At 47.0% G+C, this 27,517-nt stretch overlaps 1 protein-coding gene across 5 annotated transcripts in view; it reads left to right on the forward strand.

Annotated features, from left to right (window-relative positions):
- The window catches only part of PLEKHG4 (pleckstrin homology and RhoGEF domain containing G4), a 157,306-nt gene that overhangs the window by 12,938 nt on the left and 116,851 nt on the right, over positions 1–27,517 (forward strand). For all 5 annotated transcript variants that reach the window (XR_010592651.1, XM_065567563.1, XM_065567564.1 and 2 more), the window contains exons 2-3: positions 18,194–18,391; positions 22,566–24,783. Coding sequence is in view for 4 of the 5 variants with exons in the window: in XM_065567563.1 (XP_065423635.1) it covers positions 18,194–18,391; positions 22,566–24,783 (2,416 nt within the window). In the remaining variant the exon portion in view is untranslated. The remainder of the gene's footprint in view (positions 1–18,193; positions 18,392–22,565; positions 24,784–27,517) is intronic.

The following is a 27,517-nucleotide window of genomic DNA, read 5'->3' on the forward strand; positions in this document are numbered from 1 at the left end:
AGCTGTGCTTGGGTATCTGGCTGATTCCTGCATCTTCCAACACTTGTGCTCAGGTAGCAGACCCCGGCTGGCAGGAGCAAAGGATGGAGCCAAACAGAAAACAATCTTACTTCAACTCTTTGGTTGTAGTTCTGCTGGGGTAGGAAGGAAGTGACAAAGGGAATCACAAAGACCTTTAAGCATCGGGGATCCGATTCTTTGTTTCTGTGCAAAGCAATGAGTGAAATACTGGACCATGGACAGACAAAGCATGGAAAGCTTTAATCCAGTGCACATGGCGATCGGTGGAAAACATCTCCTGTATGCGGAGAATAACTATTTGTGTATCCAGGGGTTTACCTTTTTCCTTAAAAACTTGGTAAATTCGGTCTCATGGTTAGGCCACATTTGGACAGGTGACATACAAGCTTGCTTTACAATCTCTTCTAATGCAACTCAATCTGGACTTGCAGGATGCCCTGTTATTCATGCTGGGCTCCCCACACAGCTGTGCCAATGTATATCAATGATAACCAACATCATCTTCTGGTATTCCAGCCCTAGGTGAGAATGTGAGAAAGACGGGTATTTTTCTTACCTGCATAATCGTTGTGTGTAATATTATTGGAAGTTGTCTGGCGGTACTATTCCTGATCGTTGTGTTGAATAGATGGTATAATCAGTTAAGCTTAGAGGAATGTATGCATATTGTTAGTTGTGGTGCATTTCTTTTTAGAAGCAGTGCATCTCACCAGTACAGTCCATTTCCTGGCTTAATCTCTCCGATGGCATTTTTTCTTTGGTGCAGAGTTAACATCTACTGAACCTACAAAGTGTACCTCATTGTGAGCTCAACTGTAAAAAGTATGTGAAAGTTCATAAGATGTTGCAATAACCATGAAAAATAGATGAAGTTGTTTACGACGTTAAATGCTGTAACCACTGCAAGAGAGCCAGACAAAGAAGCTGGATTAGTCTACATCAAAAAAGCCATGTTACTGTAATCCAAGGATTGTTAAAATTATGCTTGGTAAAAACAAAAAACATGGAACCGGATGTTAATAGACCAAAATTGGTGTGATGGCTATTACGCTTAATTGGTGGACCACATAATGAGGGGGGATGAACTATGCCACCCACTTTTTCCTTTTTGGGGGTTTCTTATAAAGAGACTTTGGGGAAAAAAGATCAGTTTAGCTCTCCTTGTCCTCTCCTGTCCCACCATGTGTCCTAGCTGTCCTCACCTCATCTCCACCCAGCTCGTCCCCGAACTGCCAGCATGGCAACTCATGTTGGCCCATCTGAACCCATCTAAAAGCCTTTCTTTCTAAAAGGAAGGCTAGCCCTGACCTTGTTCAAGGACCTTTATTTTCCACCTGCAAATGCTGAAAGTCATCACATTATTATGAGACCGGGTGGGCGAGGTAATAGCTTTTATTGGATCCGCTTCTGTTGGTGAAAGAGACAAGCTTTCAAGCTTACACCGAGCTCTTCATCAGGTGACTAAGAGCTTGAAAATTTGCATCAGTTGGTGAAAGAGGCTGGGCCAACAGAAGATATTACCTCACCCATCTTGTCTCTCTAATGTTCTGAGACCAACACGGCTACAATCACATTATCATGACATCCAACCCCCAGCCCATCAGAGGGGATATCTAAGTCCCAGCACGGCAAGAAGCACATGAGATCCTGCATTGTTTTCCCTTCCCTAGTTGCGTTATTTTCTGCCTGCTTTCTTTCCTGCTATCCTCTCTCTCACTCTTAGCTGATTTCACGATTCAATGAAAAGTTGTGTCCCACTCATCCAACCTTGACTTGTCTAAATAGAAAAGATCCAATCAGATGACATCCCTGAAACCAGGATCCAGGCAGCAGGTGTTGTGGTTGATTTGCCAGCCAAAACAGCCACTCATAACTAACCAGTGGGTGTATTTCACCCACCTTTTCTCTCCTGCCCCTGGTGTCTGTTTGCTAAGAACAGGATAAGCAAATTGCCTCTACACTTCAGGACTGAGTAACATTAACCCCTTTTCTTTTAATCAAAGAAAGGTTGTTCTGAAAATAAGAAACTAATATTTTCTCCAAGAGTAGAAAGACTTTAAAAGTTTTAACTAAGTTTGTTTTGCATAATCACTCAGCCAGAGTTTCAGTATAAATACCTGTTTTAATTCTCTATTCGTTCTTGTATTAAATCAATACACTTTTAATCTAAATGAATGTTTGAAGTGTTTGCTAAGTAACCAAGTAAAACCAAAGCCTCTGTTTAAAATAACCCTGAACCTACCTATCGCTGTTTAATGTTAGACAGTGAAAGAGTTTCTAAACAGTGTGACAAAGTTCCTCCTCTATCTTGGTGGGTCCTGCACTTATTGGCAGATTTTCTTGCCTCAGATTCACCATGTGGGTTGGGGAACAGCCCAGAGACCTTCCCCTCTGGAAGAACCCACAGTCCAGGTCAATTGGGAGGTTTGGGGGGAACCCAGGCCCACTCTCTACTCTGGGTTCCAGCCCAGGGCCTATAGGTTCCAGTCTATAGTGCCTCCTGTAACAGCTGCATGACAGCTACAACTCCCTGGGCTACTTCCCCATGGCCTCCTCCAAACACCTTCCTTAGTCTCACCACAGGACCTTCCTCCTGGTGTCTGATAACGCTTGTGCTCCTCAGTCCTCCAGCAGCACACCCTCTCAGCTCTTTGCACCTCTTGATCCCAGCTCCTCACACTCGCACCACAAACTGAAGTGAGCTCCTTTTTAAAACGTAGGTACCTTGATTAGCCTGCCTTAATTGATTCTAGAAGCTTCTTCTTAATTGCCTCCAGGTGTCCTAATTAGCCTGCCTGCCTTAACTGGTTCTAGCAGGTTTCTGATTGTTCTAGTGCAGCCCCTGCTCTGGTCACTCAGGGAACAGAAAACTACTCATCCAGTGGCCAGTATATTTGCCCTCTACCAGACTCCTGTACTCCACTGGTCTGGGTCTGTCACAACACCTTTAACTCTTTAGGCCTTTGAGATCAGTATCCAGACAACACCCTTACAAGATACATATACGTCCAACCAAAATTGGCAACCCTAACACAAGCAAACGACAGCATTGCATGGTTTCAAACCACTATGTGTGATGTGAACATGTTTGCCAAAGCCCAGCCTGAGAGCAAGAAGCTTTCTTTGCTGTATACCGAACCCAGCATTTAATGCTGCATGAAGGGCTCTGGTTTGGTTGTGAGGCACAGCCCTGAGAGGGAAACAGAGAGGAGAGAGGCTGCCCCAGGGAGGCCTTCAGGAAAGACTATGCATGAAGACAGTGGGCTCACTCCCTTCTCTGTGCCTAGGCAGCGCTAGTGGCAGACTGCGTGGGGTCAGGGAGACAACTCTGTCCTTTCTCCTTGCACTCTTTGGGGGTGACTTGCTTGCTGAGGGATGCTAGGAGAGTGCTACCCTAAGCCCAGGGAGTGCATTTGTGCCGTTGCCTTGCATTGGGAGTCCAGGGAAGGGAGAAGGCTCCTTGCACCCTGCATTGGCACCTGCACCAGGGCCAGGTGTTTTAGCCGAAAGCCTATGCATGCTGCACAGCATTCCTGGGGCCTGCCCTACAGGTAGTGACTTTGACGGTCCAAGCGCTAGAGAAGCTTTCTTCCCAAATACCAGCTGGGAGGACAAACAGCAGGCACCTGTCCTTGGCAGAGGGAAGAGTGCTGCAGGCGTGGCTGCATATCTTCGTTGTGAGGAAGAGATTAAGGTCATTGTTAAACGGGACTTCCTGGAGCCACTCACAACAATAGATAAGGCACCAGAGAGGAAATGAAATATTCTGGGCCAAGCTGGTGCCCAAACTACAAGCGTTCAATGAGGATGCTCCGATCCCAGGCAACCTAAGCAAATGGCCAGCTAACAAAATGCAGGATCACCCGTGGTAACAGGGTGGATGGTGGGGGCCCTGAGCCCCACCTCTTGCCCAGCCTTGGCTGCAGATGCACCCCCAGAATCTGAACTTTAATTTTAAAAGAACTCATGTTCCTAGCCCTCATGGTTGGGAGGAAAACCTTGAAAATATAACCCCAGAGTAGCTGATACAGACACCTCTGCCTGAGTCTACACTCCCCTTGAAACAATAACCCTGCAGGGGTGAACTGCGCCAGTCACCTCATTGTGCTGTTCACTCCCATTCCAAAAGAGCACACTGAAAATATCGAACATTATTAACTATTCCACCCAGGGAAGAGAATTATTCCACAATCCTATACTGTGCACCAGAAGCCAATAATCCCAGCTGTCTCCTGCCCTGAAAGCCTAGACCTCCAGCTGCTCCCTGCCAACTTCTCAAATAGGGTTAGGAGCAGCCAACACAAATCTGGGGTGTAAAAAAAAACCCTAAACACATAAGGCCAGCATAAAACTGAATTGGATATGGCAGTAATGATCAGAGGCTACTGCACTAATTAGATCACTAGCAGAGTAACAAACCCAGAGTCATCTTTACTGATTAGATTAATCATTTTCACATTTCACTCATTAAAAACCTCTATTTTAACATTTGAATGAAGCCTGCTTTCCCCAGAGGCTGTACAAGGTTGCAAAGCCCTGTCAACACAGCCCCTCCATCTGACCCCACCTTGGGGTACAACAGTAAGGGGAGGTTTTCATTCCTTCCTTTGCCGTTGTCTTATGGGGGAGCCCAGATAATACATTGGCTCCTTCCCCTCAGAGCTGAAGGACATGTTTCCCAAGAGTAGAGAATCGAGTAGCTCACACCAGCCCCTACTGACAGAGCAGTGGTTGTGAGAGGCAAGGCGAGATTGCCAGAATAAGGAGGCAGCATAGGTAAATTGGGCACTACTGTGGGGCAATTTGGTAGCTGGCTGATAAGGAATACATATACCGGTACTGGGCGAAATAGTCAAAAGATGGCAGGTCTTTTGCCAATCAGAATCCTCAGGGGATCTAGTAACAGACATAAAGTGAATGCTGAAAATCCACTTGTCTGAGTGCTTAAATTTGCACAACCTGGTATACTCTCAGCCAGGTATATACTGTGGTACCCAAAATCTCCTCTCGCTTATACCAGGCGAACTCCCCTGACTTCAATGGAGTTGAACTGGTATCACCGTGCCCAGACGGCGATTTGCAGTGTGCTGGGAAATGATGGAAGATTTCCACGGGACAGCTTTAATCACACTTCTCTGCTGTTCTTGATGTGCTCCTTTTGTGAACACCAACGGAGCTGGGGGTGTGGTGCACTTGTATAATATGTGATCATCCGCAGTACAGCCTTATAGACTGGGTACAGGGGCCTGAGGTTAGGTCTAGGAAAGGAACACAAAGAGGAAAATGCTTAATTCTAAGGCTATAGTCTCACTGTGTTGTTCTGGTGACTTACCCAGGAGGGTTATAGTGAAACGATATTTCTCCATATTTTCTCAGTGTATTTCTCCTTTGGTTACATGTCTCCTCTGGTTGGCATTCTCTCGGGGGCAGACTCTCAGAGCTAGGTTTAAACCATTGCAGTGTCTGTTAAGGTTGATCCATGCCAGGGTGGATTTGATTTAAATCAGTCAGGAAGACTTGATTTAATTATGGTTTTCTACATAAAAGTACATTCTTGTTGGTTGTTATAACCTTAATACATATTCTTCACAACTCAGAGATGTAGGTTTCATTTTTAGAAGGTACACCCTATACATTTTTAAACAATGATTTATTTTGAAAACTTTTCAGACTAGTTTTACAGCTATATCAGAAAATGAATGGTTATTTCATTTACCAAAGGTAATTGAAGCAGATATTTATGTAGTTAGTCATTGGGAGGTGAACTATCTTCAGTTCAACAGGTTAATCATTAATATTTGGAGGATTTTCTTGCCATGCTGTATTAGGAGAACATCACCAGACAGACATTTTAATTGTTTTATTTAACTAAAACAACAAGGTTAAGTATTCTGGATTTTTTTCTTCAACAGCAAACATATAATATTTTAACAAAACAAGCATATGTCCCTCGCTTCTCACATTTATCTCCAGACTTCTTCTTCTTGTCCAGATCTATTCCGCTCCCAACAATTTTCTATTCATTGAACTTTTTGAAACTTTGCACTTTTAGAGAGAAGTAAGGGATTGACTCTGAACACAAATTTGCAGAGGGACAATAGGGTTGAGGTCTGTTGTTTCTCACCTCTATATATTCTTTCTTTATTTAAAAACATTTTTGCTGTTAACAAGCATGTTATCTCTGGAGACACAAATCCACAGTTTGAGAACTGCAAAACTAAGCATCTCTGATGGTATCTTCTAGACTGAGCACTGAGTCCCATTGGGTAGATAGAAAGATTAACCTAAATAATCTATACAGAAGCCCCTGGAACCGCACAAGATTGGGTCCCTAATCCATGAACTATTGGAAGTCATTTACAAAACTTTTCTTAAACATGACATGAATATATTGTCTCATACTATAGAAATAGAATTTATAATCCCTATTCCATGATGAGATCTCTTTGAGCTATAATGTATCTTAATTAAAACTGTCTTTAGATAGGTTTTTTCCCCCCTCAAAAAGCATTTTATCAAAAAAATCCGATTATTTTTTAATTAAAAAAAAATCATTGATTTTTATCCACCCTGATCCATGCTGAATGGCTGTGGATTCTTTCAAACTTGTGCTGCCGCTCAGACTATGTTTACCTTTTGAACAAGGTTCTTCTCATACTCTCAGGAGACTGGTATGCAGGCCCGTTCATGGATGAAAGAAAAAAATGCCTGTGAATGTATTCTTTTTTGTGTTTGAGCTTCATAACCACCCACATTTTGGCATCCATCTCTTCTGTGCACAAAGATGTCTTTTAGAAATCGCTCGTTAAATCTCCGCCCTTCTTTGATATGTATGGAAATAATGGAAACGCATGAGACTGCTTTTGTTCAAACAGGCTATAAAGGGAGTATCTCTGGGGCTATATTTATTCCTTTCTAACTAGGAGTTAAGTGAAAGCGATCCACTCAGTTTATCACTGAGTTAGCTAGCTTATTGGCATGTGTTTCTAACACTGTATTTGAGCATGGGAAAGGTTTTCATCCAGTTCATGTAAGTTCTGAACAGCAGGCCCTGGGAGAAGGAGAACTTGAGGGCATGACTATTCATAGGATCATAGGACTGGAAGGGACCTCGAGAGGTCATCTAGTCCAGTCCCCTGCACTCATGGCAGAATTAACGTGTTTCTTTCTTTCCCAACAAGTGGTGATGCAAAAGTCATAGAAAAGTTCTGACAAAGGGTTATGTATTAATGGGCAGATTTTCCAGAGAGCTCTGCATCCTGCAACTCCCATTGTTTTCAGTGGGATCTACTGAGTGTGGAGCATGTTTGAGTGTTCCCATTCTTGTGGCCAGAGTTTCAAAGCACTTTGGGTTCAGGTGTTAGCTGCAAAGTTGGGTGAACCTGAACTGAGTCTGACTAGAGAACACAGGTCATGTTGAGGTGACACAGCATTGCTCAATGCTCAAGCAGCTCCGTGGAGCTAGTGGACCATGATTCCTGGGAATGGAGGAGCACAAGTGGCTGAAGCAGCAGAGGGCTGGTCTCATGAGGAATCAGATGACCGTTCTCCTTCTGCTCTAGGGATGAGTTACCAGGGTTCTTCTGGGCTGGAAGCGTCCCCATGTGGCTGGTCCTTTCTTGCAGCCTGTATCCCAGATATGGGCTCCCAGTGTTTGGGATCCACCGTAGCATCTCTTGTCATTTGGGATCCAGTGATAGGCAACCAGAGGCAAACCATCCCTCCCCTCCTAGGGTTGCCACTTTGGTGTATTAGTCTGATGGGGCTAGCTCCTTTCCCCGATGACATTGTGACATTGACATTACAATACTGTGACATTGCATCAGTATGTCATAATGATTCATAGAGGTTAGGGCCAGAAGGGACTGTCAGCTCATCTGATTTGACCTCCTGTATATCACAGCCCTTACATTTCACCCAGTTGCCCCTGTATGGAGCCCCATAGCTTGTGTACTAAAACACGTCTTTCAGAAAGGTATCCAGTCTTGATCTGAAGACTTCAAGAGATGGAGAATCAATCACTTTTCTTGGTAGTTAGTTCCAGTGGCTTATCACCCTCTCTGTTAAAAACAGTCTTATTTCTAATTGAATTTGTCTGGCTTCAGCTTCTCACCATTGGATCTTGTTATGCCTTTGTGTGCCAGAGAAATGCATACAATCATGTAACACAAATAATTATTTAAGTGCTCGCTGATGTGAAGATAAAGTTTCTGGCACTGCTTAGTCATTTTGTGGGTGGATTATCTTCCCTTTTTTAGCACAGGCGTTTTCCAATCTGCTGAAAGATGCTCCCGGACGGGTGTTTGAGTTCAAGGTGATGGATATTGTGTAAAACTTGCTGAAACTGTGTAATGCTCCTGGCTAAAAGATGTTAAAAATGAGCCGAAAGTTTATGCAGTGCCAAGCTGATATAAATGAAGGCCTTTCATTTTGCCCTGGTTTCCCTGTCTTGTTGCTCGCTGGAGATTGCTCAGAAACGTTAAAGTCTCCTTCCCCTTGGTTCTAGGCCTTGGTCAAAATGATTGTGTTAGTGCTTCCTGGCGTGTCACACACTGTGCTGAAATCTGGAGCTGGGAACAAGTGTAGGGTTGTAATTAGTAGTAATGGGATAAAATCAAACAAGGGCAATAATCATGCTGGATAGGAGGGAAAAAAATCCTAACAGTGAAATCTGTTGGTCCACAGAATCTTCTTAGAAGTCTACTAAGGAAAGGAATGGATGCCCTATTGTTTGGGTCATTTCAAAGTGGATCTGGGAATCTAGGCACAACCCTGCATGAGTTCAGTGGAGGTGGACTTATTATCTACAATAAGATTCCAGGAATCTCACTCTGTGTGTCACTTGAGGGCCTAGAATGTCTGAGAAGTGATGGGAGCAGCTACAAGCGTGGCTGAGAGCTCTTTTGTTCAGAATATCTCCAGGCTGAATCATCACTGGGTTTCGCAGTCTGGAAGCTTTTTAAGTTTCAACTTTACGCTGGTATACAGCGGCAGTAAAGCATCTGTGCCATGCCAAGAGTCCTAGACCATTGTGATATCAGAGGTAACTCCTCCAATCACCACCCTTACTACAGCTAATTTGTATGCGACAATTTCATTGGTTGTATGAGGGAAATGCCACTGATAGTGGATTACTTGGTCCATCTGCCGTGCCCATGCACCCAACTGCCACACACACAAATCTCCTCGAACAAACCCCTCAGACACAAATCAGCACAGCCACCCACACAAGACCAGCAGCACAAGAATCCCAAACACACACAGCCCCTTATGATAGCACCCCTCCTCATTCGCCATTCTCACAAATCCACACAAATCTCCCAGCACAACCCCCTCAGACACAAATCGACACAATCACTCACGAACAAAAACACAGCCAGCACAGTAACCCCAAACATCACGCTGAAGCCTAGAACAACTGTTGAGTCAGTGTGAGCGATGTGCAGAACATCACCAGGTTCAACCATCACGTGGCCCTGGGCGAACCAGATGGGATGTTGGAGTCAAAAGGTTCGTGGTGGTAGGACCATGACGGCTGCTCCGGGGAGACAGTAACAGTTCCAGGGAGGTAACAAAGAAGTGCTTGTGTGTCCCCACTAGGGGGCAGCTTGGTGCACAACCCTTGGGAATATGTACAACATTGCTCACTACCGCACAGGGCATGGAAACCAGAGCCCCCATTTATGGCTTTTTTTACACATGAGCCTTTACGAATTACACCTGTGCGACAGCCAGCCTTTCGGGGACTAGTGATTTAATAAATCTTCTCCCGTCTTTAACTTCTGTCATTCTATCACTTGTGATATGACAGCTCTTATGACTCCTGATTTTAGAAATCTACGTGTCCCACTTGACCGCTAAGCTGAGGGTACTTGTGTAGCCCGTCACTGGGCTCTCACAGTGTAAGGGTGATGGGCTCTACCCTGGGCATATCACGCGAACCACTCTCAAATACAGTGACCTTTGAGGCATGGTGTGAATTCTTTAGAAAACAATGGAATGTGGTTGAAAACGAGGTAGTGTTAAGTTGCACTAACATTGTAGAAAGATTATCATGATCGTCTGGCATTTCAAAAGCGTGGGAGGCCTTGTCTGTGCGCAGAGCTGCACCCATGTAACCAAAGGTGTTTCCAAAACTCACTCGGCTGGGCTGTGAAGAGCTGCAGTTCCTCTTTCTGGCGGCTGGAGGGCGCTGTGGCGCATGGCTGCTTAGGGCAGGAGCAGCCGGGGGGACAGAAGTTGGGGGGGGGAGAGGGGACTCCGCTGGGCTGGAGAGTCCCCAGTCCTCCCACCCAGCACCCACCATTGAGCTCAGCCACCCAACCCCCCCCCGCCCTGCCCCAGTACCCACTGAGCTCAGCCTGCCAGCACCCACCCCTGCTTGTCCCAGGCAGCCCAGCTCCCCCCGCCCCACTCCCCCCCACACTGAGCTCAGCCATCAGGCAGCCCAGCCCTCCTGAGCTCGGCAGCAAGCACCCCCCCCCCACCCCTAGCACCTAGCCTTGCCCTAGCACCCACTGAGCTCTGGTCTTTGTCCAGAAAGAACTGAGAATTTGATGGGGGCGGAGGTGAGGGATACAGGCAGAGTGCTCGGAGTGGTTAGAGGCCCCAATCGCCTCGTCCCTTTGTTTTGTGTTTTACTGCAGGTCAAGAACAAATCATGTCAAACTAACCTAACGGCTTTCTTTGGCAGAGTAACAAGGCTTATGGATGGCGAGGTGGGGTGGGGGAAGCGGTAGATGTGGCATATCTTAACTTTAGTAAGACTTTTGATCATAGGCGCCAACTTCCCCTCTCGACCCCCGCCCCTGCACCGCCCTCGCCCCATCCCCATTCCACCCCTTCCCCAAAGTCCCCGCCCCACCCCGCCTTTTCCCACCCCCGCCCTGCTCCCTTCCTGCCCCCATTCCACCCCCTTCCCCCAACCAATATTGACATAGCAACTGGAGAAAAACATCCAGGACCCAGTGTCAGAGCTGTGCAAATGACAGTCGGGAGGGTGCAAAGCCTCCTACCTGCTGCTGCTGCTCCCCAAGTGGCTGCTGGGCCTGGTGCCCTTCTGGGTTTGATAGTGCTCAGTGGGGCAGGAGTGCCTTGACTTACCCCGTGTGCATTTGGCTGGAGCTGGGGAGCCCTGTATTCATTCTCTGCCCTAGATAGACGCTCATCCCATGCCCACTACAGTAACTCCTCACTTAACGTGGTAGTTCTGTTCCTGAAAAATGCAACTTCAAGCGAAACGATGTTAAGCGAATCCAATTTCCCCATAAGAATTAATGTAAATAGGGGGGGTTAGGTTCCAGGGACATTTTTTTCACCAGACAAAAGACTATACACACACACACACACACAGTATAAGTTTTAAACAAACAATTTAATACTGGTACACAGTGATGATGATTGTGAAGCTTGGTTGAGGTGGAGGAGTCAGAGGGTGGGATATTTCCCAGGGAATGCCTTACTGCTAAATGAACTAGCAATTGACTGAGTCCTCCAGGGTTAACTCTCTCAACACTCTACAAGGCAGCAGGAATGGAGGGAGGGGGTGTGTGTGAGAGAGAGATGCGCATTTCCCCTTTAAGTACACTGACTGCCTTGTTAATTAGACCAGCTTGCTGACACCAGCTGCTGCAAGCTCCCTCTGTCCTGAGCCCTGGTGCGTCCCCCCTGCTCTATGGAAGATGGGGTAAGTGGGGTGCAGGAGCAGGGGGGAGGGGAACACCCTGACATTAGCCCCCTTCTTCGCGCCCCCCACCCCCCCCGCACAGCAAGCAGGAGGCTCCCAGGAGCAGCTCCAAGGCAGAGGGCAGGAGCAGCACATGGCAGTGGGGGGAGGGACAGCTGCAATTGCTAGCCTGCTGGGTGGCTGCTGCACAGGGAATTTAGGGGAGCGGGGAGCTGATAGAGGGTAGGGTGACCAGACGTCCCAATTTTATCAGGACTGTCCCGATATTTGCTTCTTTGACCAATGTTTGGTCGGGACACTGGACAAAAAAGAAATTTTGCCCTCCTGGAGGGACTCTCACCCCCCCCCGGCTCCGCCCCCTCCTTCCCCCATTGGCTCCCTCCCCAAATCCCCGCCCTGGCCCTGCCTCTTCCCCAACCACGCGGCATTCCTCCTCCCTCCCAGGCTTGCAGCATGGCGGCGCAAGCCTGGAGGGAGGGGGGTAGCAGCGGTTCCTGGATCCTGGAGCTGGTGAGTCAGCTCCGGCACCCGGGCACCGGGCGGGCAAAGGGGGGCTGGCAAGGGAGGGAGATGGGGGGGCTCAGCTCTGAGTCCCCTGCCGCGCCACAGTGCTCCTGCCCGGCCCCCGGGCCGGGAGCGCAGCCTGGAGGCTGCTCCAGCCCTGCAGCCTGCGGGGCAGCATGGTGGGTCTGGGCGGGGGCAGTGCGGAGCAGGCAAGGGCCAGGTGGGTGGCGCGGGGGCGTGGGCCAAATCCCCGCTGCTGCCGGGGAGCCCCGCGCCTCTCCCTCCCGCTCACGGCTGCGGCTCCTTCCCGGCGGGATGCACCCCCGGCACATGCGGCGCATGTCCAGCGGCTCCTTCCCGGCAGGAGGGAGAGTAGGCGCGGGGGACGCGCACTGCATGTGGCCGGGGCAGCAGGAGGCGCGTCCCGCCGGGAAGGAGCTGCAGCCATGAACGGGAGGGAGAGGCGTGGGGCTCCCTGGCAGCAGTGGGGATTTGGCCCGCGCCACCCACCCGGCCCCTGCCCACTCCGCGCTGCCCCTGCCCGGACCCACCGCGAACTGCATATGCCCGTGGCGGGCCGGGGGGCGGGAGGCTCTGCGGGGAGGGCAGTGTGCGCGGCCGGGGCCTGCTAATGCTAACCCTGGTTCCAAGCCCCCACCAGCTAGCTCCAACGGGCTGCTCTTCCTGCAAGCAGTGGACAAAGCAGGCGGGAGCATTGCGCAACTTTAAACGAGCGTGTTCCCTAATTGATCAGCAATGTAACAACGAAAACAAAAAGTTAACCGGGATGACTTTAAGTGTATACAGAAGGGAGGCAGGATATTTGGTTCTCCAGGCTCTCAGGCAACCCTACATTCTTCTTTCCACCACTGCAGTCCCCCGGCATAGCCCTTAAGGACACATGCAGATCTGCAGGCAGGACAGCCACTGGGATTAATGTAGCATAAATTGTGCTCTAAAGAACAGCAGCTCTCGCTGCAGAATCCCTTGTGCTGTGGCTCTGTGCAGCCTCATGCGAGGGCAGTTCTCAGATACTGCGCGCCCCTTTGCAGCCATGTGCAACTTGTCGCATTATCACATGCTGATTGCTGGGGTGTGCCCAAAACTACCCGGTGCAAAGTATGCCAGCAAAAGGAACGTGGGTGCAGCTGACTGGCTGATGCCTCTGGTAGTCATCCCTTCTCTTCCTGCTCTACCTGAGAACAACTCTGCAGCTGTTCCTGGCCCCAGTCTGCTTTTCTTTGAAATGGGAATATATACTGGTTGGTGAAACCTTGTGTCACGCATTAAATCCAAAGGCCCTCGGCCTGCCTGTGCCCAGTGAGAGGCATGTTAGGGGAAGTACTTGACTTCGGCAGCAATCATGGGAAAGCCCTTCTTGAGTAGAATCATACCTGTCATCTGGAAGTCCAGGCTGCTTCCAGTCTATTCTGCTCTTCACTTCCCGGCCCATGTTGCAGTCGCTGCCTGCGTTTGGGCATGGCATTGTGATGCTTTTTACAAAGTGCTGAGGGACCGCACACTGAGAACATGGACCGGAGTGGGGCTTTGTGCCCGAAGTGCATTCGGGAAAGCAAGGGCCTCATCTTAATTTGGTTTGACTTAAACCAAAGATTGCAAGCGTAGCGTTTCCGAGTGTTCGTTTTTCTGCAGTGACTGTAATGATCATCCTGTGTACTGTCCTGTAGCAGCTTCCAAGGCTGCAGCCTCAGTACCGAGCTGGGAGAGTGGGTCGGCCACGTGCGGAAACGATTTTCTCTCATTTCGTTTTGTGGAGCACCACTCTGCTGTATGAGCTGCGTTATTCACCTGCTCTAGAGCCGTTACCAAACGGTAACACAGTTTTGTTACCAATTTATTTTTTGTGTCAGGTAATTAAGCTAACACCGCAAAATTGTAAAAAAAAAATGAGCCCCCCCCCCACCATATAACTAAATTTTAAAGCTTTATTAATAAAATAATAAAACAACAAGTGTTAAAAACGCTCCCACATCACTCAAAAAAACCCCAAAACCTTAATGCCCTCAGCCACTTTCATACTTACACATGTACGTTTAAACTGGCCACGTTTATGTATAACGTTTAAAAAAAAAAGGTAAATGAAAAATTATTTTGTATACAGCTTGTTTAAAATTTTTAACTTGCTTTTGCTTTTAAAAGGGCCAGTTTTTTACACCCTGGGATTTTCTGTGGCGTTTTTTTTTTTTTAAATTTTAGTTTAGGCCGACTGCCTGTGGCTTTTTCAGCGTTCTCAAACCAGGCCGGCTTTAGGGTTGCAAAGGCAAACAGTTAAATTTTACTAAACAGCTAAGCTTTGCAAATGTAATTTTAGTTTTGTAATTTGTGTTGCCTTTGGTTTGCCTTTGTCTATATTTTTTTACAGCCAGCTGGGGCTAAAAGCAGGGTTTTTTTGTACTTGGCATGGTTTGTGTTAATTTTTAACCTTAAACGCAAAGCAGCTTTCTCTTTATCTCCGGGCCAAGCTAAATATTAAATTTCTGTTAGTTTTTTTTTTTTTACTTTCACACCCCGCTCTTTTATGCTTTTAGCACAACTAACATTTTTAAACCTTTATTTGCATTAAGCCTTGGATGGCAGATTTTACATTAAATACTTTAATTTAAGGGGTTGTTGATTGGAGGCAATGACAATGCATGATTAGCATGAAAGGTATTACTATTATTACGTTTTTTACAACAACAATAACATAATTTTAGACTAAACAACAATAAAAGCAGTAACATTTTAACAGTAATATGATGGGGTTGTTATACAATTTTAGTTACAAAGCACAATATAGTATACTTAGTACATAAAGTAGACACTTTATAAGTTGTATGAAAGGCATACTTTTTAACTTGATATATATTTTGAAGCATGTGAATTTGCCCTTGTAATTTAGAGATTTTTTGAACCTTTGGTAACAATGAAAGCAAATTTTGAAATTGATTAAGTACTAATCTAGTTTAATTAAAGGGTATTTGAAATTTAAGGGCTACTTGTAAAATTTTATTTGCAGGCCAGTAAATAATATGACTGCCTGCAGCAGTAGTGAGATTAAAATGTATGTTTTGCAACGTGGTGGTTTTAACATGCACACAGATATTATTAGCTTGAAAAAGTAAGTGTTTTGTTAGGGTAGTTTTTTGTTTTTTATTTTTTTAGCAAACGTTGTTATGAACAGTGACAACTTTTTTTGGCTTTAGTTTACGTATACACTGAAGCTGTGGGGGTTTTAACAGCCAAAATGTTTATTGACTTTTTATTGTTATTTATATGTTGGGTGTTATTTTAGGAGCACTAACAACAAATTAGCTAGGCATTACCAGGTGGTTTAATTTTGTAGATATTACGGTGAATAATTTAGTTTTATATGCATTCTCCCCATGGACCCGGCAGGATTTGGTATGTGGGAGCCCACACCTCTTTGACTGGTCCGTATGCTTGGGAGGCGCACTGCGAGTATATACAACTTGATTTTGAAAATTTTTAAGTATGTTTTTATGGCCACAAATGAGATGGCATTTTTGAAGAATTTGTAAGGGCAGTAGGCTATGCCTTATGCTTGAGATTACTTTGAATGGCAATTAGCTGGTTATTTAGGAAATTTTGAATTTTGGAACATGCCAAATTTTACTGCAATACCTTTTTAGCCTTAGTGATATTTAATATCATCTCTGTCCACAAATTTTGGTTATTGAACTAAGGGCAGGAATAACAATGGAGAGAGGTAAATGGCAGGGTCTCCCAAGGATCTGTACGAGGACCTGTGCTGTTCAATATATTCATAAAGGAACTGGAAAAGGGGGTAAACAATGAGGTGAGTAATTTTGTATTGTCTTCATAGTCAACTTTGGACTCGACTATCTTGGCAAAATTTGAAGAGTTACAAATGGATCTTACGGAACTGGGTGACAAAATTGCATTTATCAACAGTGAATTTCATTTGCTAAGTAATGCACATCGTAAAACATAATCCCAACTATACATATAAAATGATTAGGTCCAAACTAGCTGTTACCAGTAAAGAAAGAGATCTTGGAGTCATCATGGATAGTTGTCTGACAACATCTGCTCAACTCACAACCCTGGGTTTAGCAGGCCAATGCTCAAACCACTGAGCTATCCCTCCCCCCTATGAACAGCTTCCCTATGAGGAGAGATTAAAAGGACTAGGACTGTTCGGCTTAGAAAAGAGATACTAAGGTGGGATATGATAGAGGTCTATAAAATCATGATTGGTGTGGGCAGAGTGAATAGGGAAGTATTATTTACCTCAGAACACACAAACCAGGGGTCACGCAATGAAATTAGCAAGCAGCAGATTTTAAAACAAACAAAAGGAAGGACTTCTTCACACAACAGTCAACCTGTGGAACTCGTTGCCAGGGGATGTTGTGAAGGCCAAAACTATAACTGGGTTCAAAAAAGAATTAGATAAGTTCATGGAGGATAGGTCCAGCAATGGCTACAGGGCAAGATGTCAGGGATTTAACCCCATGCTCTTAGTGTCTCTAAACCTCTGCCTGCTAGAAGCTGGGACTGAACAACAGAGGAACAAAATTGCCCTGTTCCGTTCATTCCCTCTGAAGCATCTGGCAGCAGCTGGACCATTAGTCTGACCCAGTATGGCCGTTCTTACGGTCTTATGTTCATCTAAAGATGTTGCTGCTGCAGCCACAGGTCTCTTTGTCCAGGATATCAGTGCTCTCTGCGCCCCGTGAGAGACAGCTGGTCTGTATGCACTCCCATGTTTTGGGGTTTAACGTTTATCTCTGTATTATTCTTACGTAAGGAACCGAATGGATCCCTTCCCCCTCACAAATGCAACTCCTGCGGGCTTTTGGAGATAGATGTAACTAAAGGGAGGTGGAGACTTAGGTATTATCTTTATTCTGTGTTTGTACTGTTGTATTAAACAACACTGACAACATGCAATGGCTATTTTCTGTGCGTTTATTTCACTAAAGGCGGGATAATATGCACGTTGGATTTTTGTAACATTATCAAGGGGTTTTGACTCAATGCCCATGTTAATAATTGTCCTGTGAAGACTTCCATAGGGCTGCAGGAATGATATGAGTGTGAGAATAATGGAAGCGCCATCACTGAGCACGGCAGATTTGTGTATTTAGGAAGAAGGGAGATCCCGCTCACATATCCCGGAATAGGATCTACAGGGAGCAGCTTGCACTGTAGAGACCCTCTCACTGCTGCGGCTGCTGTGGGAGCTCTCTGGCCACCAAGCTCCCCTGGGAGCCACGCACCTGCTCAGTACTTTGAGGGAGTTATCTGAAAAAATCAAAATGGCGTACAGTTTGGCCCTCTGAGTGCTACCCAATAGCACATACAAAACAACATCTCCTGCTGAGGCATCTGACGCACTGTGCAACATAGTTAAAATCACCACGCACTCCACGTGGCTACACCTGTCCTGCTGCACGTCTGCTTTTCAAACATGGGGAGAGGGTGGGGTTAACTGAGCATGGGGAGAGGGTGGGGTTAATGCAGGCTCTCGTTAGCCCTCGGAGGTCTGGAACACCGGCCTTTACATACCTACGTGCTGAGTGGCGTTTCCAAATGTGGCGTGTTTGAAAAGGTGTTTGAAACTTGGGCCTGCAGATCCACACGCCCCACTTCACTGACACGTTAATTGCAGCCCCACCCGACTCAGCAGGGAGAAGGATTTGCTGTGATGATCTCAGAGCCGTGCGCAGCTCTCTGTTATGTGAGCACTTCCCTCACGCACTGGGGGACCTTATTTTAAAGACTATTTTACATGAAAATTCACATAATAAGGAAGTTAACAAGGACTTAAGCTCATTCTTCCTCTTCCTCCTTTGCTTGAGAGGCCCTACATCCTGCAGGGGCTGCACCCCATGAGTTTTGGGGGTTCCTTAGCATGCTATCCCCTCTGTTCTCTGTGAGGCGAGGTTGGGACATGCGGCATCCCGGTGCCATTAATGTTCTCTCTCTTGACAGGACTCCGAATCACTGGACAGGTGCATACAGAGTACCTTATCCGTGCTCTACCCTCCGTTTGAGGCCACAGCAGCCACGGTTCTGTGCCAGGTTTTTGACGTGGTGGAGAAGACGTACCGCGGGGATGGACTGCGCTACCTCATAGATTTCCTGATTCCAGCAAAGCACATCTTGCAGTGCATTCAGCAGGATGCCTGTGTAAGTATCGTTCTCTCCCAGAGTCCTGTATATAGCTCCCCAGGAGACTTTTCTTGTAGCAAAACCAACGAGGAGTCCTTCTGGCACCTTAGAGACTAACAAATGTATTTGGGCATAAGCTTTCGTGGGCTAGAACCCACTTCCTCAGATGCATGAAGTGGAAAATACAGGAGCAGGTATAAATACATGAAAGGATGGGAGTTGCCTTACCAAGTGTAAGGTCAGTCTAACGAGACAATTCAATTAACAGCAGGATGCCAAGGGAGGAAAGGTAACTTTTGGAGACTAAAAAGAATAAATGGACACAAATCTGACATCAGGAATCATAACATTCAAAAACCAGTAGGAGAACACTTCAGTCTCTCCAGTCACTCAATAACAGACCTAAAAGTGGCAATTCTTCAACAACAAAACGTCAAAAACGGACTCCAACGTGAAACTGCAGAACTGGAATTAATTTTCAAACTGGACACCATCAGATGAGGCCTGAATAAAGACTGGGAGTGGTTGGGTCATTACAAAACCTAAACCTATTTTCCCTAATACTAATTTCTCCCTACTGTTACTCACATCTTCTTGTCAACTGTCTGAAATGGGCCACTCTCATTACCACTTCAAAAGTTATCTTTCCTCCCTTGGCATCCTGCAGTTAAGTGAATTGTCTCGTTAGACCAGTGGGTCTCAAACTTTTGTACTGGTGACCCCTTTCACACAGCAAGCCTCTGAGTGCGACCCCCCCCACCCTTATAAATTAAAAACATTTAAAAAATATATTTAACACCATTATAAATGCTGGATGCAATGCGGGGTTTCAGGTGGAAGATGACAGCTTGCGACCCCCCATATAATAATCTCCCAATCCCCTCAGGGGTCCCGACCCCCAGTTTGAGAACCCCTGCATTAGACTGACCTCACACTTGGTAAGGCAACTCCCATCCTTTCATGTATTTATACCTTCTCCTGTATTTTCCACTCTGTGCATCTGATGAAGTGGGTTCTAGCCCACGAAGGCTTATGCCCAAATAAGTTTGTTAGTGTCTAAGGTGCCACAAGGACTCCTCGTTGATTTTGCTGATACAGACTAACACGGCTACCACTCTGAAACCTGTCACCATGCAAGACACTGTTTTCTTGTAGCGTTAGTCCATAAAAGTACTGGCAAAAAGTATCAATGTATTTCTTTATGTTTATAGTAAGTTTCTGTCTGTCCACATACTATATCGACAAGAAATGGTTGAGGATTAGTTATTGAAACCTACCTTCCAGAAATCAGAAGTGGGCTGGTGCCTTTGTGTAGAGCATAAACAGAGGCCCCGAATGAAAGGACTGAAGGGAGTGTCAGCTGAGTCTCTTTCTGAACCTTTACTGAGGTAGACCTGACTGGAATATGGTAGTTTCTATCCCCTAGAGTCTCCTCAGTGATACGGAGTTCGAGGCCAGATTCTGCTGTTGGCAGGAGAACACTCTGGATGAAACGTTGCCAGTCGGTGTTTTGCCCAGAACTCCCACTCCTTGTTGATGGTTGCTGGAATGTTCCTAGACTCAGTAGCCTCGAGGAGTCACATTACATTGCTGCTACTATGATGCTGAGATTAGCATTTGCCAGCGCTAAGCCTTCAAAAATCATGAGTCAGGCCCTCCAAAGATATTGCATTGGCTTAAAAATCATATGATCTTTAAAAAAATACACAGGGTTTTTTTCTTTGTCTTCTGGATTCTGAGCCTTTAGGGTGCACTTGGGTCACATTTTCAAGGTTTTCTCTGCCACCAGGAGGGCTAGAAACTTCTTATTGAAGAAATGAAAGCTGAGATTCTTGCGTGATCACTTGCCTCCAGGAGTTGGGGATTTAAGAAAAACAACAAATATCATGAGAATTACGATGAAGGCTGGGGCAGGTTGGGCTGCAGTTCCCCTCCCAGTCAGAGGGAGGGATTGGTTAACTCTTGGTGATTTCAGCCAGTCATTCTTTGAGAACAAGGCCTGCTGGGATATGTAGTCCACCTAGTAGTTCTATTCAGACCCTAGAGTCTGGCAGAGCATGCTGGGAAATAAGGGGAGATTATGAGAGTTCCCCAGGGCGAGCGAGTCGCCTTGTGGCAGCCCCCTGGGACTTGCTGCTGTGCAATGCCTGTGGGGCAGCCCCCCTGAACAAATGCCTGGCACTGCCGCCTTAGCAAGTCCACGGCGAAGGAAGGGTCTTCGGCTCCTGCTGCAGGCAGCGTCTCCCCTCCAACTGGCTGCCTTCCTGCTTCCTGCCTCCTGGGGGAGAACAGCCAGTCCAGGCTGCCGGCGCTCCCGCCCCTCCGGTGCCAAGGAGTGTTGGGCAGGCAAGCGGGAGGGCTGAGAGGAGACAGGGAGAAACAAAGCAAGCCGCATAGCTCCGGGGCCGGCTTTTTGCCCTCCTCCCCCCGCCCTCCCACCGACAGTGGGTTGGCGCCTTCCTCCCTCCTCCTCTCTGTGCTGCACCCTGGGAAGGGGCAGAAGAGGAGCCCTGCTCCCCTTCCCCCGGCCTGGGAGTGGTGAGTGCCCCGGGGCTGCTCTCGCAGGCCTGGAGGTGCAGTCTGCACCGGGCAGAGCCTCCACAGCTGCAGGAGGAGCAGGGGTGGCGCCGTCAGCCAGGGGCAGATTGACTGACTGGGGCTGGGGGTGCGTAAGAAATGGAGGTCGGTGTGCAGGGGACACAGGCACATCATGCTGTATACAAGAACTGGCCTGGCCAAACCAATTGTCACACACGGGGGGTTGGTGGGGGGGGTAGTCAAATATCAGGAGACAGACCAAAAATCCATGATTAATTCCCAGCTCAGAACCACTCGGTGGCAACTGGAGGGTATTTTCCCAGAGCCTGTTGACAGGTGGCTGACTACTACCCCTCCTGCTAGAAGCCCTGCTGTGCTCCCTCTGTCAGCTCTCCTTGTACCTGCACCTCCTTCAGCCAGCCAGCTGCTGTGGCCTCCTACCGTGGGCCAAGATATTTTGGCCCCCATCTGCCAAGTGTAGACCCTCAAATAGTGGCAGATAGTTCCAGATAATAGTGCAATATTCCAGCAGGGTTTAACCCCGGTTCCTGAAATGATGCCCCGTTGCCCATACTTGTCAGAAATGGGTCATTCTCCTAATGTAACTGGGTTAGAGACACTCCAGAAACCCTGTTTAAAAAGACAGAGAACCTACATTCTACAGAAGAAAACAAAAACCTTAAGCAGGCCCCATATTGACCACTTCAGCATTGCTTTGCTAGCACAGGCTTGAATTTTCTTCATTCAGATCCCTCTGTAAAACACATCGCACTCCTGAATCCTTTCGGTGATAGCCCACAAAGTATATAGAGAAGGGAAGCCTATAGCAAAGGGGAAAAGGCAGCTTGCCGTCTCAACCTGCACGCAGGTATCTTGTGTACTGAGGTCTACGTCTAGTGTAGATTGTGAGCACCTTAAGGCAGGCAAACATCACCAATGCTTGCACAGCCCATGTCTCATTGCAGGCAGTTGGTAAATAACACCTGGCCACTTGCGCTAGTGAGTAAAAGACTTTGCCTGCAGCCTTTGAAAACTGTTCATGTTAGTACTGTACAGTAAATCATCTGCAAATTTGCAATAAGTAAGCCGTTGTCTGGTTGCATTGGCTTAGGTACATACATTGTCTTGGTTGCTAGAGAAGTTCAGAATGTTTGGAATTCCTTTCTCATTCCGTTCCCTCTGCCCCAGTAAGTCACAGCGGAGAGAGAGGTGGGGTCTTCTGGCTTGAGCATTGCTCTAGGATGTGGGAATTCTTCTGTGTTCTAAACCCAGCTTCTCTGTGCCCTTGGCCAGGTCACTTCACATCTTTGTGCCTCATTTCCCCCATCTTTAAAACAGGGATAATAATTGTGCACGAGGCCACCTTGCAACGTGTTAATTCCTTATGCTTAACAATCTGTTCTGTCTTGTATATAGCTGTGACACTCTGATTACCTTTCCCAGACCTGAAGAAGAGCTCTGTGTAGCTTGAAAGCTCATCTCTTTCTCCAATAAAAGATATGACCTCCCCCACCTTGTCTCTCTCATATCCTAGGACCAACACAGTACAGCAACACTGCAAACTGTGATAGGGAGCCAGTCATCTTTTCTGTCACAAAGACTGTGGTGACCTCTTTCTATCACTGGTGCTGAAATGCTTTTCTCCTCCCCATAGGTTCAGTACTGCGGATTGGTGTTCCACCATGAAGGTTGGCCTCTCTGTGTCCATGAGAAGATTGTAGTCCAGCTGGCCTCCATAGACTGGCGATCCTTGAAGCCTGGTGACTTCTACCTGCAGGTGGTGCCCTACCTAAAGAAGTCGCCACGAATAGTACTGAAATGTCTGGCAAACGACAAACATAATGTCGAGGAAGTTGTGGTCCCAGAGGTCTCCTACACCTCTATTTTTTCTGTGGAATGGTTGGAGTCCATCAATGGAGAGCGGATGGGTACAGCGCTGGAAAATTGTTTACTAGCCTCTGATGATAAAATATTCCGGGTTCCCTGGGATAAAGTCGTCAATCCTGAATTTATTGATAAACCAAAAATAATTGAAAATACTATCACAGCTCTCAAAATGGCTAAAGAATCTTCAAATTTGTGCTTCCCATTGGAGCATCCCAAATGCAACTCGCCTGCTCCTGGACGTCAAGCTTTGCAGGAGCAAGAAGTGATGCAGGACAATTTGGTCATTAGCAGGACTGCTCAGGAATCCGCTGACACCGTTGCCAATGGTGTGAGTCCTGTGCCCCTGGAGGACTCTGAAAGCGACCCTGAAGGGGAGTACGTAGAGCTCACGGAAGTTTCATTTCCAAGATTTGGGCCACAAGTGGGCTCCTTAACCCAATCGATCACCGTAAATTCTAGAACTCAGCCCAGACGAAGAATGAATGTCTCTAAAGACAAAAAAAGGCGTATTGTCCTTCGGGACAGTAGCACATACTCCAAGAACTTGGTTTGTTCAGCACTTACACAAAAGCAGCACGGTCAGACGGACACACCGAGGGCCTCTTATTCCGGGGCTCATGAAAATGGAATTAATTTGGAAAACAACAAAACGATGCGACATGGTGAAGTGTTACCAAAAAGTCAGCTGGAATCAAATGATCCTGGCAGTGTGGGGAATTCAGACTCCAACTTTCACCCAGCTGCATCTCCAGCCAGCAGTGCAGAGAGTTCATCCTCCGTGGGGCAAGGGGCACACAGTGAGCACACGATAGACTGGAGATATGCAATGTGCAGTTACAATGATGTTTGTGCTGGAGACAGTGCTGAATGCAAGGAACAATTAATAGAGACTCCTGGAAAAACGGAAGCCGAAAGCGATGTCCATGGGGCAGAAACTGGCAAAGACACCACAGAGCCGAGCCCAGAAGCACTTCCATTTAATGCTGCTGCTAGGGAGGGAATGCAAAACCAATTGAGAGCCCATGAGCTCAGTGACAGCACCCGGGTGTATTTTGCTCCTGTTTCTGTCACAGGACGTTCCACAGCACACTGCAGACTTGAGGAAGACTCTGGCCTTCAGATTACATCTGAATCCTCAGGTCTGACAGAACAATGCTTCCGTTCATCAGCGGATGTGCCAGGTAGAATTGTAGAACACAATCATTGCAGTAATCCGCTAGCAGAACATAGTCCTCCGTTCAGTCAGCCCGCTAAGTTGAACCGAGGACAAGCAGACCAGTTAGGAGAGGTAGGCAGTGGAGTTAGCGTTGAGGAAGTCTGCAAAGAGACTGACGAACCAACGTTCACTGGGAACGAGAAGCAGACTAGCCATACATACTCCTCTGCTGTTGACAGGGGGATGGATGGATACTTGCCACAGGACAAAGGACAGGAGATAAGGGGCTGTACACAACAGAAAGTAGAAGAAGCCAAACTACTCCAAACCTCTGGGCTAATAGAGATCAGACAGACAGCAAACCGGCTAGATAACAATGGCACAATGGTAGGTGTACATACAGAGAGCTCCTGCCAAATTGAAACCAAAAGGGATGGAGAGAAATGTGAGGAGAAACAAAGCTGTGTGGAAATCCAGTGTCACAAAAGTGTAGCGAACTCTGTGCTATTGCAAACCCCAAGGGAAGGGGTTGGCCTGGAACGTGTGACAGGACGGGATGTGCAAGGGGGGCTGGAGAACAAACAAGCTGCTCCTGAACAAGAGGGGTCATGCCGAAGGACCACCCCAGAGGCTGGGAATGAGTCGGCAGCCTTGGAAACTCTAGACATGCTGAAACCCAAAGCAGAGGAACTGGAGGCCACCCTGCCATCTTCTCCACCTCCTGATGGGGATAATACTAAGAGGCCAATGCGGCTGGCTGAATGGAGCAGCAATACAAAACCCACCCCTTCCAAGCAGGAAGCAGCTTCTCAGGATTCACCTTCTAAAGGTAAGCATCTATCCTCTGTATTTGAGACACACACACGTACGGAGAGAAGGGCCCAGACAGCCTACCCCTGACAGGCAGCTGCCTCCTGGAGGAAAAAATTTGGCAAATGTTAAACACTAATTATATTTGTGCATGTAGATGAGCCTATGGCTGAGAGAGAATTCTGGAAGCATTTATCTTGGCACTATGAATGTATACCGGCAGGAGAGGTATTCTCACCCAGAGTCACTATGGCCTGGGCTTGTCATCCTACATTCAAGTGGGTATTTTGTCCAACACAACATTGCCAATCTTTAAAGCCCTTCCGTTGACCAGGTAATCCCCACTTCCCATGGTAATGTGCACTTAATAAATATGCACAACAGAAATGTGTAATAATCATAGAAGATTAGGGTTGGAATTGACCTCAGGAGGTCATCTAGTCCCACCCCCTGCTCAAAGCAGGACCAATCCCCTAAATCATCCCATCATAACAGAATGTATATTGTTCTGACCCTTTTATGATTGAAGGCCAGATCTGGGAGGTTACCTGGGGCAGAAGGCTACAGCAGAAAAAGGCTACAGGAAAACAGAGAGGCCTTTTAATGTGACCTGAACGCCAGATTTGGACTCTGGTGAAGCAGTGTAGAAAGCAAACCCTGGTACTGAGGACCCCCACTGAAAACGCCCTCTCTCCAACTCACTTATGATTCAACTAGCAGGCTGTTAGCCTGAGTGACCTGGCTAATGGCAACGTTTCACATGGGGAAATGAAGGCACAGTGAGGTTAAGTGGCTTGACCCAAGTCACACAGTGTTTCAGTGGCTGAGCTGGGATCAGACCCTAGATCACCTGACTTCCAGGCTTGTGCATTAATGAAATCACCATCCTTCCCACAGAGGAAATTGGGCACACAGTTAAAATGTCAGGTTCCTGCACAAGGTTATATGGATGTAGTGTCTATTCAGACAGAGTGCAATGCTAGAGTAATAGTGTCTCGAGAGTTAGCAGAGCTACAGACCTAACCGTGCAGTTCAAATCTTCCGGAACATTGCATGGGCACAGGACACTCCAGTTAGACATCTCTAAGTCAGGGGAAAATTACCAGGGGCTGGAATAGTAGAATGAGAGGACAGTTGAAAGGCTATGGGAAACAGACCATGAAACTGCATTAGCTAGAGCTCGCCTGACCAAATCTAAAGAGACAGATCTTGTGGGGTCTCAGTAGACAGATGGGAGCTTCCATACAGTGCCTGTACTGTAGACACAAAATCCTCACCTTCCTTTTGTTGCACTACAGCCATAACTGAGCTGTGGGATCTGGTTACAAGCATAGTTGTTGTTACCTGGCTGTTACGTGTCCAAAAGTTGCAGAATAGTCCGGGCCTAATTACGTCCCTGTAATTGGGCTAACGTCCTATCCTGTGTCTCTTGGACTGGCCATGTCTACATTGCAATCGGGAGGGGTGATTGCAGCCTGGGTAGACGTAGCTAGATCAAAGTTAGCTCTAGTAACAATAGCAGTGAAGCCGTGGCAGCGGGGGTGGATGCCGGGGGGCTAGCCCTGCCCTCTTAGGACCCTGGGTATGTACTTGCACAGCTGTTGCCCATGCTGTCCCAGCGTCACTGCTATTGTTACTTGAGCTACCTAGATCAAAGCTAGCTTGGGTATATCTACCGGTGCTGCAGTCACACCTCCTGATTGCGGTGTAGACATACCCACAGCTAGGGCGTGTCTACACTAAAGCATCAGGACACACTGTGACGGAACCGGGTTTCCTGGCAGTTATAGGTGTAGAGAAGATTGGGCCTCAGTGTTCGTTAAAATGACGTATTGGCAGCCGGGGAAACCAACTTGCTCTACCTGTTGTTCTGGTTCATTGTGGGTGAGTTCCCCCTGACAGTGCTACCCCACTAATGAACATCAGTCCTGACCAGACACACCCACACAAAGAATAGGAGTTCACTCCCATGCCCAGTGTAGGCTTTTCAGTGGTGGATGCTAGTACTTAACAACTGTGATGTCCCCTTAGAATGAGACACTCTCCACATGGGCTACAAAGCAGCCATTGGATGGTAACTGGTTTTAGTCATCGCTGTCCTGTGCCAGATTTTGCTTGATGACCCAGAGGTGAAAGGCCCATGGCTGGAAGTCAGAAAACCTGGGCATTCAGGTTGCCACACACTTTTTTTAATGACCCCAATGTCTCTTTGCCTCAATGCTTCAATGTTTCCGTCTGAGGAGTCCAAAAATAACTGATTCCAGTTGAGGTTATGAGATAATGAAAGTGAGAGATGCTGGCTGCTCTCCAGTTCACGTGCAATGTCTAATCACTGCAGTAGTGGAACTTAGTGACATAATACTTAGAGGGAAAGCAAAGGGCCTTTCTATTTCAAAAATACATTAGGTTTTAAAGGACATGACAGTGGAGATATTGCAGAAATAGGTGAGTCCTGGCCTGGATTTGTTGCTATTCTGAGCCGTGGCCCTTCACTTGAAAAGGCTTTCAGTGTGTAAAGCCTGGTAAACGTATGAATTGTGTTAAAAATACTTTACTCAAAATATGAGTTAAGGGGTAGGGAAAACCAAAATGTTGTTTCAAAGCTGGGGGTACTTGGCTTTTAAAAATACTCAGAGTGTTTCCTTACCACTGGCACTACAATAAATTAAGTGCAAAAGGGGATAATGTACCTGGCAGAGATGTGGGAAGCTAAGTTCGGTCGATAACATTTGTGAGGGCTTTGAGATCCTTGG

The sequence above is a fragment of the Chrysemys picta genome, chromosome 14, assembly GCF_011386835.1.
Source record: "Chrysemys picta bellii isolate R12L10 chromosome 14, ASM1138683v2, whole genome shotgun sequence".
NCBI classification, from domain to species: domain Eukaryota; kingdom Metazoa; phylum Chordata; order Testudines; family Emydidae; genus Chrysemys; species Chrysemys picta.